The sequence below is a fragment of the Bos indicus genome, chromosome X, assembly GCF_029378745.1.
Source record: "Bos indicus isolate NIAB-ARS_2022 breed Sahiwal x Tharparkar chromosome X, NIAB-ARS_B.indTharparkar_mat_pri_1.0, whole genome shotgun sequence".
Taxonomy (NCBI): Eukaryota; Metazoa; Chordata; class Mammalia; order Artiodactyla; family Bovidae; genus Bos; species Bos indicus.
In genome coordinates, this window is record NC_091789.1 from 100,198,207 (window position 1) to 100,213,599 (window position 15,393).

Consider the following 15,393-nt stretch of genomic DNA (forward strand, 5'->3'; position numbering starts at 1 on the left):
ATCCCTAGAGCAAAGACAGAAACCTATAATCAAAATCAAGACACTAGGGACTTCCCTGGTGGTCCAGTTGTTAAGATTCCATGCTTCCATTGCAGGGGGCATGTTGGATCCCTGGTCAGGGAAATAAGAGCCTCCATGCCACATGCACGATGTGGCCAAAAAGTTAAAAAAAAAAGTCACAAGAAGTCCCATTCCACCTGATGACAGCATGTCTCTGAGAAATACTGGCTCAGCTTTCTCAGGTTGAAAAAGACTGTTTAGGTTGGCTTTGAAAATGTTAACTCATAATAACACTGATATTAATAGTAGCAGCTAATACTTATATTGCCCATACTTTGTGTCATGAACTATTCTAAGCTCTATACATATATTAATTTATTTAAACTTAATCATTCTCTCTTTTTTACAGATGAGGAAACTGAGAACAGAGCCTGCTGCCTGCTAAGTTGCTTTAGTTGTGTCTGACTCTTTGCGACCCCATGGACTGTTGCCTGTCAGGCTCCTCCATCCATGGGATTCTCCAAGCAAGAATACTGGAGTGGGTTGCCTGTGCTCTCCTCCAGGGGATCTTCCTGACCCAGGGATCGAGCCCACGTCTCCTGTGGCTCCTGCTCTGTAGGCAGATTCTTTACCACTGAGCCACCGGGGAGAGGTTAAAGTAATTTGCCAAAGGTATCACGAGACAGAGTAAGAAATTGGACTCATGCACCCTTGTTCTAAATACTGTACTCTTAACTATTAAGATAAAAACCACCAGTTTCTGTTGTCAGAGTCTCAACTTACATGCAGCTCCCATGCCAGGAACAGAGAGAAAAGTGGTACCTGAGCTCTTGTCCAGAAAGTAGGCCAGGAGGCACCGCATGACAGCCTGATGGCAGATCACCAATACATTTTCCTGCCGTTCTAGCTCCATTATAACTGGCTCCAGACGCTGGACCAGATCCTCGTAAGACTGAAAGGGAGAGAAACATTTGGGTAAGAAGAGGAGATGAGGCACATTTGCCCTGAGGAGAAGAACTCTAGACCAGGAATCAGGAAAACTTGATTTTGGTGCCAGTTCAGTTGTTAGTCAGCAGTATGACCTTGGGCAACTCCCTTCCTTCTTTCCTGGGGCCTTACTTTTTCATCTATTAAATGGGGCAATCAATATAGTGGAATAGATAACAATAACAATAATAAAACTTTCCACTAAAAAATCCCTAGAAAAGCTGGATAAAATAAATGTTTGCATTGCTGATCTTTCAAGAAAAAAAAAACATTATGAATATAGGGTTCCCAAATGAAGAAAAACTTGGGGAAAAGAGTGATAAATGGATAGAGAAGCCATAATTCCCATGGGGACATTTGCCAATCACAGTATTCAAGAGCCTTGAGCTTTTAAAACATAATAGAAATATGAGATGAAACCTTAGGTGTATATAGGGTAGGGATTTATCTGGGACCTTCAAAGGACTACATCCTCAATAAAATTATAAACTAAAAAATATATCCACAGGCAAAGGGAAACAATAAGAAAATATGTCTGCCTCACTTTTGGTAGAAAAAATTAGGAAAAGCCTCCACTAAGAATGTATAACCCCAAACATATTGTTAGATAGATTTGTGGTTCAGAATTATATTACCCATGTGTTTCAGAAAATGCTAAGCTGAGAGTTTAATAAAAAGTGATTTCAAGTCATTTGCTTCCAGGAGTGTCTGGAAAAAGCAAATGTAAATTCTCTCTAGATTCTCTCAACTGAGGCTGCATGGATTTTCCACAGATAAATTTTTGTCAAACTGAGGCTCATATAACATACACAGAACATAAGCTATAATAAGTAAAAATAAGCAGAAACAACAAGAACTCTAACAACTTAAGATAAAGGATCCACAATATAAAATAAATATTCTCGAGATTTTTAGAGAAGTAAAAGATTGACTCAAAAATGCAAGGAAGAAATAAGATGCTATTGAATATAAGATCCAGATTTGATTCAAATGTATTCTTTTTATCCATTCATCTGCTGATGGACATCTAGGTTGCTTCCACGTCTTGGCTATTATAAACAGTGCTGCGATGAACATTGGGGTACACGTGTCTCTTTCCCTTCTGGTTTCCTCAGTGTGTATGCCCAGCAGTGGGATTGCTGGATCATAAGGCAGTTCTATTTCCAGTTTTTTAAGGAATCTCCACACTGTTCTCCATAGTGGCTGTACTAGTTTGCATTCCCACCAACAGTGTAAGAGGGTTCCCTTTTCTCCACACCCTCTCCAGCATTTATTATTTGTAGACTTTTGGATCGCAGCCATTCTGACTGGTGTGAAATGGTACCTCATAGTGGTTTTGATTTGCATTTCTCTGATAATGAGTGATGTTGAGCATCTTTTCATGTGTTTGTTAGCCATCTGTATGTCTTTTTTGGAGAAATGTCTATTTAGTTCTTTGGCCCATTTTTTGATTGGGTCGTTTATTTTTCTGGAGTTGAGCTGTAGGAGTTGCTTGTATATTTTTGAGATTTGAATCAGTTCTAATGAGGTGGATGAAACTGGAGCCTATTATACAGAGTGAAGTAAGCCAGAAGGAAAAACATAAATACAGTATACTAACGCATATATATGGAATTTAGAAAGATGGTAACAATAACCCGGTGTACGAGACAGCAAAAGAGACACTGATGTATAGAACAGTCTTATGGACTCTGTGGGAGAGGGAGAGGGTGGGAAGATGTGGGAGAATGACATTGAAACATGTAAAATATCATGTAGGAAACGAGTTGCCAGTCCAGGTTCGATGCATGATGCTGGATGCTTGGGGCTGGTGCACTGGGACGGCCCAGAGGGATGGTATGGGGAGGGAGGAGGGAGGAGGGTTCGGGATGGGGAACACATGTATACCTGTGGCGGATTCATTTTGATATTTGGCAAAACTAATACAATTATGTAAAGTTTAAAAATAAAATAAAATTGGAAGAATAAAAAAAAAAAAAATAAAGAGAAATAAAATACTTCCAAAAAAAAAAAAAAAGATCCAGATTTGAAAAAGAATTAAGTAGAATTTTTATAAATGAAGAATATATTCATTAAAATGGAAATCTCAATGGGTAGAGTATGCAGAGCATTAAATAAAATGTTTTGGAAGACAGAGCTGAAGAAATTACCCAGAATGTGGCAACGAGATTGAAAATAAGAAGTTTGGAGACATGAAGCATAGAGGTAAAACTAACACATATCTAGTTGAATTTCTAGAAGGAGATAATAAAGAAAATATGAGAGAGGAATAGCTAAAGATATAATGCCTGGGAATTTTCTAGTATTGATGAAGAATCTCAATTCTCAGATTTAGGAATTCCAATTAATTCTGAGCAAGATAAATTAAAAGAAATTGATATTTAGACATATCAGAGTGAAACTTAAAAGCAATAGAGACCCAAAGACCCTAAAAGCAGCCAGAGAGAAAAGAAATAACAATTAGACTGGTAGGAGACTTCTTAGCCATGTTAGAAACCAGAAGACAGTGGGGATGATAACTCCAGAGAGAAAATGGTGTTCCTAGTGTTTTATACCTTGCCAAAGTACCATCTAGGATTGAGGACCACCCCTCCAAAAGACATTTTTAGACAAAAGGAAAGGTGAGTCTACTACCAACAGATCCTCCTAAAGAAAATTCTAAAAAAAGATAGACATTTAACTCAGAAGGAAAACCTGAGATGTAACATGAAAGAATGATCAAAGGAATTGGTAAATATGTGGTTTAATCTAAATAAACACTGACTATATACAATATCTTTTTAGCTAGTAAAAATTATATTTTAATTAGATAAGTGATTTCCCCTAATTTCTACTATATAAAATCCATCTAGGAGAACAGAATGGGAATGGAGTTCCTTAAAAAAACTAAAAATAGAACTATCATGTGACCCAGCAATCCCACTCCTGGGCATTTATCTGGAGAAAACCATAATTCAAAAAGATACATGTACTCCAATGTTCTTTGTAGCACTATTTACAAAAGCTAAGACATGGAAGCAACCTAAATGTCTATCAACACAAATGAATGGAGAAGAAGAACCTAAATGTCTATAAACAGATGAATTGAATATTAATATATTCCATTGTATACATATAAATTTCATTGTGTATATATTAATTAACATATATAATGGAATATTACTCAGCCATCACAAGAATGAAATAAGGCCATTTACAGCAACATGGATGAACCTAGAGATTATCTGAAGTCAGACAGAAAAAGACAAATATTATATGACATCACGCATATGTGGAATCTAATTTTAAAAATGATATAATAGTCTTATTTAGAAAACAGAAACAGACTTACAGATATCAAAAACAAGCTTATGGTTACCAAAGGAAAAATGTGGGAGGGGGGATAAGTCAGGCACTTGGGATTAATAGACATACACAATTATATATAAGATAGATAATCAGTAAGAGCCAATGGAATAACACAAGGAACTCTTCAATATTATGTGATAACCTATATGAGAAAAGAGCCCGAAAAAGAATAAGTATATGTATATGTGACACAACATTGTAAATCAACTATAATCCAATAAAATTTTTTAAAAAGAAAAAATCCATCTGTGTGGGTACAAAGTTTATTAATTGTTTGGAAATAATTCTATTTTATCTAGAATTCATAATAATTTTACTTTGGTAATGTCAATTTAACCCCAAAATACAATATGTTGGCATTATAGGGACAAATAGTGATGTATTCTGATAGACTGGTATAAATTGAAGTGCTTCAGCAAGCATTCATTCAATTAACACTCACTGAGTAAGCTGTGCTTACAATAATAAATTTAATACTAAGAATAATAATTCATTTAGGGAATAAGACACAAGTTTGAAGTAAGTAAAATAAAAAACAACAAACAATATAAGAGAGGGAGTGACCAGAGTTGTAAAGTTTTTATACTGGTTCAGGAGGCAGGTAGAGATATTGATTTTTAGATTTTGTCAGTCATACATATTAAAATGTTAAGAGTAACTCTAAAAGAATGGAAAGAGATTGCATAACTCAAACATAGATGGAAAATTTTATCAATTCTAAAGGGAGGAAAAGACAAAAAATAACCAAGCCTAGAGAGCTCAAAATAAGAGAATAGAAACAAATTCACATAAGTCAGTAATTAAAATAAAAGTATACCAAACTTGCCATTCAAAAGTCATATATTTCCAGTGTTTATTAAAACCAACAAAACCCATCTCTATGTTGTCTATAGGAAACAAAACAAAACTATACAGAGAAGTTGAAAGTAAGTAACTAACCAAATACTGAGCAGATAAAATTTTAGTATCATATAAAAGAAGCATTATTAGCGGGGAAAGAGGCTTGCTCACTATATTATAAAATATACAATTTACATAGGAGATATAATTGCTTTAAATTTGTATGCCTCTGATAATATAACCTTAAAATATGAAAAGGAAAATGAGGTCACAGTCACTGACTTCATAATGTCATTTCTGAAGATGAAAATACAAATGTTAAAGTGCTTTGTAACACAGGATATCTATCATTTCATCTTCTCTAATATTCTGCTTTCTGATAATTTCCCCCAGGAATCTGTATCAGAAATGGAGTATGACTAATAAATATTCTAACATGTGAAACTGGCTAAATGGAGGCTAGGTTGAAAGCAATGAGGATTCACCACCGCATGGGAATAGGGAACTGATAATCTGGCTCATATGGTGGAAGAAGAGTTGGTTAAACCATTAGCCATTGTTACTTGGGACTCCAACTCACAGTCCAGAAAGGCTGGAACTTTAGGCAACTTGGCAATAAAGTGTCAGAAAATTAAAGTACATTAAAATATTTCGGATGCCATTAGTGAAAGAATATTAAAGACAAAGTCTAGGATAAAGTGAGCTTTCCTGAAAGAAGGAAATAAACGGGCAAATGTACAGCCTTTAAAAAGAGGAATATGTTGCTTATAGCCAAGAATGAGAGAGCCCAGGGCCAGATAATCATGTGCTTTGTGGGATGGAAGATGCAAAATTTGCTTTACCCTGTTTCTAAAGCTGTCTGGGGAAATATGGAATCCTGGTAGTTGGAATAAAGATACTGGGGAGGAGTCCTAAGAGTCTGGCCACCCCTCCAAATCTTACCTCTCCCTTAGGATAGCGGTAGCGGTATTTATCTTGGTCTCGCAGTGCAAATTCTTCAGGGTAGTGTTCTTGGATTTCTTCATAGGTCATCTCCTCACAGACACCCTGAGAAAAATTATTTGGGGACAAAAGTTTTCACAAGTTGAAATCTCCACAGCCTTTACCGTAGTTCTGAGGCCAATGATCGTGGAACATTAGCACACAAGCACCTGGGTTTCTGCTAACACACCTCTAGGTTTGGGTCTGCTGTCTGTTGTTGTTCAGTCACTAGTCGAGTACAGTTATTTAAAACTCCATGAACTGCAGCACACCAGGCTTCCCTATTGTTCACTATCTTCTGGAGTTTGCTCAAACTCATGTCCATTGACTTGATGATGCTATTCAACCCTCTCATCACCCCACCAACCAACCATCTCTGTCACCCCTTGCTCCTCCTGCCCTCAATCCTTCCCAACATCAGAATCTTTTCCAATGAGTCAGCTCTTCAAATCAGGTGGCCAAAAGTATTGGAGCTTCAGCTTCAGCATCAGTCCTTCCAATCAATAGTCAGGACTGATTTCCTTTAGGATTGACTGGTTAGATCTCCTTGCTTTCCAAGGGATTTTCAAGAGTCATCTCCAGCACCACAATTTGAAAGGATCAGTTCTTCAGCACTCAGTCTTCTTTATGATCCAACTTTCACATCCATACATGACTACTGGAAAAACCATAGCTTTGACTATATGCACTTTGTTGGCAAAGTGATGTCTGGTTTTTAATACACTGTCTGTTTGTCATAGCTTTTCTTCCAAGGAGCAAGTGTCTTTTAATTTCGTGGCTGCAGTCACTGTCTACAGTGATTTTGAAGCCCAAGAAAATAAAGTCTGTCACTGTTTCCACTTTTTTCTCATCCATTTGCCATGAAGTGATGGGGCCAGATACCATGATCTTAGTTTTTGAATGTGAATTTTAAGCCAGCTTTTTCACTTTTCTCTTTTACCCTCCTCAAAAGGCTCTTTAGTTCCTCTTTGCTTTCTGCCATTAGAGTGGTATCATCTGCATACCTGAGATTGTTGATATTTCTCCCAGCAATCTTGATTCCAGCTTGTGCTTCATCCAGCTCGGCATTTTGCATGGTGTACTCTGCATATAAGTTAAATAGGCAGGGAGGCAATATACAGCCTTGACGTACTCCTTTCCCAATTTTGAACCAGTCCATTGTTCCATGTGGGCTTCCCTGGTGGCTCAGACGATAAAGGGCCCGCCCGCAATGCGGGAGACCCGGGTTTGATCCCTGGGTTGGGAAGATCCCTTGGAGAAGGAAATGGCAACCCACTCCAGTACTCTTGCCAGCAGAATCCCATGGACAGAGGACCCTGATAGGCTACAGTCCATGGGGTCGCAAAGAGTCGGACACGACTGAATGACTTCACTTTCACTTTCACTTTATTGCTCCATATCCAGTTCTAACTATTGTTTCTTGGCATTCATACAGGTTTCTCAAGAGACAAGTAAGGTGGTCTGATATTCCCGTCTCTTGAAGAATTTTCCACAATTTGTTGTGATCCACAGTCAAAGGCTTTTGCATAGTCAATGAAGCAGAAATAGATATTTTTCTGGAATTCCCTTGCTTTTTCTACAATCCAGCACATGTTGGCAATTTGATCTCTGGTTTCTCTGCCCTTTCTAAACCAAGCTTGTACATCTGGAAGTTCTCGATTCATATACTGTTGAAGCCTAGCTTGAAGGATTTTGAGCATTATCCTGCTAACATGTGACATGAGCACAATTGTATGGTAGTCCCTTTGGTATTGCCCTTCTTTGAGATTGGAATGAAAACTGACCTTTTAATCCTGTGGCTACTGCTGAATTTTCCAAATTTGCTGACATACTGAGTGCAGCACTTTAACAGCATCATCTTTTAGAATTTGAAATAGCTCAACTGGAATTCCATCCCCTCCACTAGCTTTGTTGGTAGTAATGCTTCCTAAGGCCAACTTGACTTCACACTCCAGGATGTCTGGCTCTAGGTGAGTGACCACATCATTGTGGTTATCTGCATCATTAAGACCTTTTTTGTATAGTTCTTCTTTGTATACTTGCCACTTCTTCTTCCTGGTGGACTATAGTCCATGGAGTTGCAAAGAGTTGGACACAACTGAGCAATTAACACTTTCACTACTTCACTTTACTGCCCCTGTGGAAGGAGACAATACATTCTATTTGTTGTCTGGTATATGTGTATATGTGTGCACAAGGTATGTAGCTGTGTGGATGTGAGAATGAGTGCATGTGCATAGGTGTGTTCAGGCTGAGTGCATGGTGGGTATCTGTGGTGTTTCTCTATGATTATCCTAGCAGGTTTATAGGTGTACATTGTACATATATGTGTATTTTTATAAATTTGTGGGTTTAAGAATTTGTGACTGTGTTTGTGTGTGTGTAGCTTGCTCATGATGTATATTTTTGGTATGTTTAAGGTCTTATGCTATTGGTTGTGCATTTGTGTCAGCATATATATGTAAGTATATATATATATATATATAAGTATGAGTATATGTATGTATATAAAGGATGTCTCATCATCTAAGAATGTGTGTGCATAGGTGTCTCTGTGGTCTGTCTCTTCATGTGGGTCTCAGTGTGTCTGTGGTGTGTGTGTCTCTGAAATGTGTATATCTATAAACATATGTGTGAGTATCTATGTGTCTATGTCTGAGGTCTGTGTGAATCTGTGGTAATATGGCTGAGGCTGTATGTCTGTACTGTTAGTGTGTCCATGGTATGCCTCTATGTATCTATGTGATGTAAATATATGCAAAGATTGCATGCGTATCTACAGTGAATGTGATATGTACCTCTAGGTGTGTCTGTCTGTAAGTGTGTGTGTGTGCATGAATGGTGCACATATGATTGGTAGATGTGTCTGAGAGGAAACCTGTGCTTGACTAGTTAGTCTATGTGTCTGTGAAATGCATATCTGTGAGTGTAAACATACCTGTGGTGGATGTCTGTGACTGTGTACACAAGTGCATGTGTATGTACACATCCACAACAGGGCTTTTCAATGTTATCACATTTCCCATCCTTTCTGCCTACACTTTTTCTCCAGGACCTGTGGCAGATAAAGAAATAGGTATCCACAGACCTCTCTCAGAATGCAAGAATTAGCAAATTCCTCAGTTTCAGAGTGGTCCTTGGGGATATACACTCTCCTGACCCAAAGAAGGAATTAAGGGCTCTTAAAGAATGAGTTCTCACTAAGAAATCCACAGAAGTGAGGTGTCTGTTGTTAGAGGTGGGATCAATGTTGGGTTTATAAGATTCCCTTCTGGTTTGGTAGATTCCAATTAGACCTTCCTGTAGTGAAGCAATGGGCTCTGGTTGTCTTTTGAGCCACCAACCAGGCTTTTCTTAGGAGTTAGGTTCACCCCTGCCCCAACCTACAAGAAGATAGGCAGTGTAAAACCTGCATCTGACACTGCCCATGGGAGAAAGTGCACTCTGTATATTCACAAAGTCCTTCCAGATTGGCTTTGACTTTCTATTCTGAGGCATGCTGGGAATCTGTTGCCTGTGGAAGTGACCTCTGATTCCTTATTGACTTAAAGAAAATCGCCTAACTTCTTTGAATTTTATTTTCCTCATCTGCAAAATGAGGATAATTATAACTATCTCACAACAGTATTTTGAATATTAGAGATAATATATGTAAAAGAGACTAGTATAGAATGTACAAGACACATTTAAAAAACAATCAATGGAATATATTACCCTATAATTAATATTGCTTAGATTAATTAATCCCAGGCTCCCCCGTCCCTGGGATTCTCCAGGCAAGAACACTGGAGTGGGTTGCCATTTCCTTCTCCACTGCCTGAAAGTGAAAAGTGAAAGTGAAGTCACTCAGTCGTGTCCGACCCTCAGCGACCCCATGGACTGCAGCCTTCCAGGCTCCTCTGTCCATGGGATTTTCTAGGCAAGAGTACTGGAGTGGGTTGCCATTGCCTTCTCTATACACATACACAATTCCCTCTTTGCTTATGCTGCTTTCTTTGCATGATTCCTGATCCTCTCTACTTGGCTCACTGTTACTCAGCTCTCAGGTTTTAAGTAGGCATCACTTCCTCCAGGCAGATCATGGCTGGGTCAGATGCCCACATTCTAGCCTATCAGAGTCTGCATCACACATGCTGTTTTGTATTCCTCTGACTACCCTATTTTTTTCTGAAAATTCAATGAAGACAGAAACCAATTTCTCTCTCTAGCACTATTCTAGAGTCTGAAATGGAATAGGGATCCAATAAATGCTTATACCACGTGTGTGCCAGAAACAAACAATAACTGAACTATTATGATGAAAAGTTGTCTCACATGTATTCTATAATAATATATGTGATATGTATAACAATGTTGTACATCCATTTTCTAAATATGTGTGTCTCTATACATCTGTAGTTGAGTATATATGTTATTATGCATGCACACACATACTTCCTGTATTTATCTAGCAGGCAATCAGGTTAACCTACCTACACAGAAGTTATCTACATCTGTGGTGAAGCTTTTACTTTAGTATCTAACAATCATAATCTGTGGGCTGTTACCTGATGTAAATGTGCCTATAGTGCAGGTGAGACAATGGAGAGGAAATATCTTCTTAAAGAGCTCATAGAAAAACCTGACTCTAAAGAAAGACTGTCATGTCATGAGGCTCAGATGAAATATTCACTAAGTTTTTCCTTCATTTCATCTCCAATACACATCTGGTCCATCACACCCTCACTTCTTGCCTAGACTAATGCAGTCATCTCCATACTGGTATGCATTCTCATTCTGGCCCTCTTCCCACCTAGTCTCCAGACATGATCATGATGGAGTCATGGGTGGAGTCTTCACAGCATGGTCTTTAAGAAAATGTGAATCACATTCAGCCCACTCCTCCTTTTGGTGAGGAAGGTAAATTTTTAAAAAATAATTTTTAATTGGAAGATAATTGTTTTACAATGTTGCATTGATTTCTGCTATACAACAAAGTGAATCAGCTTTAAGTATACATATATCCCCTCCTTCTTGAGCCTCCTTCCCATTCCCCACCCCCATCCTCTAGGTTATCACAGGGGACCAATCTGAGTTCCCTGTACTATACAGCAGCTTCCCACTAGTTATCTATTTTGCACATGGTAGCCCACTCCTCCTTGACTTAGACCACATCAATGTTTTCCCATTTTTGGGTAGCATCCAAATCCCTTAATATGGACTATAAAGCCCTATAAGCTCTCTTCTTTTCCAACCTCATTTCCCTTCTCTCCAGACCTTACAATCACCTCAGACTCTCTGCTGTTTTCCCTCAGTTCCCTGAACATGCCATGCTCTATTATCACCTCTGGGCTTTCACATGAACTGTTCCTTATTCCTTGAACTAAAATTATTCCCTTACCCCAGTCCATTTTGCCTGCTTCTAGGAAATTTTCCTTCCAAATCTTCTACCACTGTCTTGTCAAGGATATCCTCACCTTCTGAGACTCTGCAGATCCTTGTATTTCCCCTCTCACAAACTTTTGTTGCATGCAATGCAATGTCTTATTCACTGTCTAACTTTGGGCTCCATGAGAGTGAAGACCTTGTCTGTTCTGGACTTCACTGGATCCCCAAGGCACAGAACAGTGTTTAGCACAAGAAAAGTTTGTTGAATTAATTAGGTTCTGCATATGAGGCAGAGTAAAGGCAACCCAGGGGATAAGTCTAGAGTCACCACCCACCAGGGAATCCATCCCCCTCCATCTCACCGCATCAATCTCATTCAGGGCCTTCCATTGCTCATAGGGAATGCCTAAGGCTTCAGCTGTCTGGATAGTCCTCTTCATGTGGCTGGTCCACACCTTCAGTGAGCTGATACCCTGGGACTGAATGAAATTGGCCAGGGCATAGGCATACTGAGGAGTGGGGGTGCAAAGGAGGAGAGGATTGGAGAAAGAGAGATGAAAGAAGACAAGGTGACCATGAGAATAAATTTAGATCTACCACAAATAATGGAGTGATAATGAACAAGGAGGAGTAGAGTTTAAATGTTTCCAATTTACGAAAAGTCATATTCTTGCCCACATGACTAAGGACCAAGGGAATAGAAAAGAATATGTGTATTTATGTGTGTATATGTGCATGTGTGTGTGTGTGTGTGTGTGTGTGTGTGTGTTCACTGAAGCTTGTTCATAGAACCTCCTGCTTGGTTATTCATTCATTCAAACAGCTCACTTCTAACATTTGTGGGCCTGGGACAAAAGTACAAATGGAAGCACTCCACTTATAGTTCACCTCCCTTATTTTCCCATTTCTGCTACATCCTGTACTCCTAGGCATCTTAAGTACATGCTTATGGATAATCCAGTCACAGGAACAAATTCTGTCTATATCATATCCCCAATCCCCATGACATACAAACAGTGACCCCTTGGCCATTCCTTTCCCTAGGTGTGAAAGATTTTGTGACATGTCCTGTTCTCATGTGAACAGACTCTTGGACAGGCCCCATATAGCTACTGGAAGCAGACTCTGGGCAGGAAATTCTAGGATTCTGGGTACTCGGAGTGTGGTCTGGAAGTGTATGTGGGTGGGATGTGGGGGACATTTCTCTTTGACCTTGTGAAAGGTCACTGCTTGAGCAGGGGACCTGGTACTAAGATTCTAAGGGTATTAAAATATTTACTGAGTGTGTGTGGGCATGTGCTGGGTGCTGGGGTGGCCAGTTCTCAAGACACAGCCTGGTGCACTGGGATGACCCAGAGGGATGGTATGGGGAGGGAGGTGGGAGGGGGGGTTCAGGATAAGGAACACGTGTACACCCGTGGCAGATTCATGTTGATGTATGGCAAAACTGATACAATATTGTAAAGTAATTAGCCTCCAATTAAAATAAATTTATATATATATATATATATATATATATGTATAGACAACCCATCCAGTGAGGGAAACAGTGACAGCACCAAAAGGAACCACTTAGGTTTGTGGAAGTGCATATGAGCAACTGATTCACTCTTCTTCTGCAGATAGGCATGTTTTTAATCAAGATGATGTGTGGGGAACATCTGCACAAATGTACAGATACAGGCACACATTTTTATGTACAAATATAGGCATTGTGTCCACACATTCTAATTATGGATTATGAGTCAACAGTCAGTGTGCTCTGGTGGAAGGAGTCCTGATTGGGAGACAAGTGATGGGGTTTAATCTACCCCAGCTCCATCACAGGGTCCCTTTGTGGCCTGGGGGCATATCTTGGGCCCACCTTGGCTTTGTATCTCCTGACTGTAGCATGCAAACAGCATTAGCTCACCCAGCCTGGTTTCTATGAGTGTCACATTAGACAGTAGATGGGGAGCCACCAGAGTGCTCTCTATTACATAGTGAGAGCTACTGTGCTCGATTGTGGATGACAGTTGATGGGAAAATACTTTGGAAACCATGCATGTTGCACTGTACTCTTTAGCATGAAAGTTGGAGCCAGGCATGTGCATGTACATGTACACATTTCTGTTTGAGGAGGCATATTGTATGGAGATGGCCATGTGTCCAAACTGGGTGCTTAGTTGTGTGGGCAAGGCCATGGACAGCCCCAACCAAGAGACCCCTGGCTGTAGGTGGTGCCACAGGCTTGGGTGGCATCTCTATGGCCTCTGACTCTGCTCTGAGGAGTGAGAGAGGTAATAGTCAGAAGTCAGAGTCCACCTTGAGGGGATACTGCCAGTCTGAAAGTAACAGAAAAGGAGCCAGGAGGACTGAGGCTTCTGGTATGATGACTTGCCTGCAGCACTGCCAGCTCTGTAGTGGGGGAGGCTGAGGGGCAAGCAGGAAGGCCTGGTTTTCAGTCCTGGCTCTGTCCTTTACTGAATGTGTGGCCAGAGGCCACTTCTTGTTCTTGTCTGGGCCTCAGCCTCCTCTTCCATAAATCAGTGATGGCAATGCCCACCTCACAGAGTTGTGAAGATTAAATGAGGCCACACATGTGGAAGTACATGGTGCCATGAATGTGCAGAGGTGCCCAATAAAAGAGGGAGCTCCTTCCCTCCTGCACCTCATTTCCCTCTTATCCCACCCCAAGTCATCCTCCTAGCAAGAACAATACCTATGTTAACAAGCCTAGTGAAAGTGAAAATGTTAGTCACTCAGTCGTGTCCGTCTCTGTGACCCCATGGACTGTAGCCAGCCAGGCTTCTCTGTCCTTGGAATTCTCCAGGCAAGAATACTGGAGTGGGTTGCCATTCCCTTCTCCAGGGGATTTTCCCAACCCAGGGATCGAACCCGGGTCTCCTGCACTGCAGATAGATTCTTTATCATCTGAGCCACCTGGGAAGCCCCTTTAACAAGCCCAGGGAGAGGGCCAAATGCAGGAAAATGTGTCTCTTTATTTGGGCAGCAAGTATAACATACAGGTCATTATTCTTGATTAGAAAGAAGAGACTCCCACCATTGGCTTCCCTCATAGCTCAGTTTGTAAAGAATCCGCCTGCAATGCAGAAGACCCCAGTTCAATTCCTGGGTCAGGAAGATCCGCTGGAGAAGGGATAGGCTACCCACTCTGGTATTCTGGCCTGGAGAATTTCATGGAGTGTATAGTCCATGGGGTCTCAAAGAGTCGGACAAGACTGAGCGACTTCCACTGACTCACTCACTCAGAAAAGAGACTCCCACCATGAAAGTCAGAGATGGGCCAGAACTGGGGGTATGGAGCCCAAGTGACCTGCCTGGGATGGCAAGAGAGGACAGGGGAGGGCTTCCTGGGTCAGCCCATGGAGCAGGAGATGGGTCCTGGAAAAGGTGGAGAAGGGAGGGTAGGAAAGAAGTGGTGACTGGTGGGGGACAAGAGTCAACTCTGTGATGACCTGCAGTGGGGGTTTGGGAACATAGCATCAGCCCTGAGTAATGCAGGAGAAGATGGATTCAAGTGTGGGGCACTTCAGGGCAGCTGTCTATGCAAAGGATGGTCATCAGCTGACAGGAGGGACAGAGGAGGGCAGCCTCCATGGCGGAAACTGCACAAATGAAGACACAGAGTTGTGAGAAAAATGAAGGGACCAGTTAGGCAGGAGAGACAATACTTATTTTAATGGGGTTGGAGGAGCAAGTGGTCTGGGAAGGCCTGGTATTCCAGGACCAAAGCATCAGAGTTGCTGGTGGCACATGGAAGCCATGCAAAGATGGGTCAAGACTGAGTGGTTAATGGGGTGGAAGAGCAGGAGTGGCCAGAACCTGCTTTTACCTTGTCACTGAGTCCCTCCACCCACAGGACCCAGT

The 15,393-nt window shown here is 40.6% G+C and overlaps 1 protein-coding gene across 8 annotated transcripts in view; it reads right to left on the minus strand.

Moving 5' to 3' along the window:
- The window catches only part of PFKFB1 (6-phosphofructo-2-kinase/fructose-2,6-biphosphatase 1), a 102,109-nt gene that overhangs the window by 3,861 nt on the left and 82,855 nt on the right, over nt 1–15,393 (minus strand). For 6 of the 8 annotated variants that reach the window (XM_019955719.2, XM_019955720.2, XM_070784079.1 and 3 more), the window contains 3 exons: nt 11,886–12,032; nt 6,118–6,222; nt 823–952 (listed from right to left, as the gene is read on the minus strand). In XM_019955719.2, coding sequence (XP_019811278.1) covers nt 823–952; nt 6,118–6,222; nt 11,886–12,032 — 382 coding nt within the window. The remainder of the gene's footprint in view (nt 1–822; nt 953–6,117; nt 6,223–11,885; nt 12,033–15,393) is intronic. The other 2 variants (XM_019955718.2, XM_070784078.1) reach the window with 1 other exon arrangement.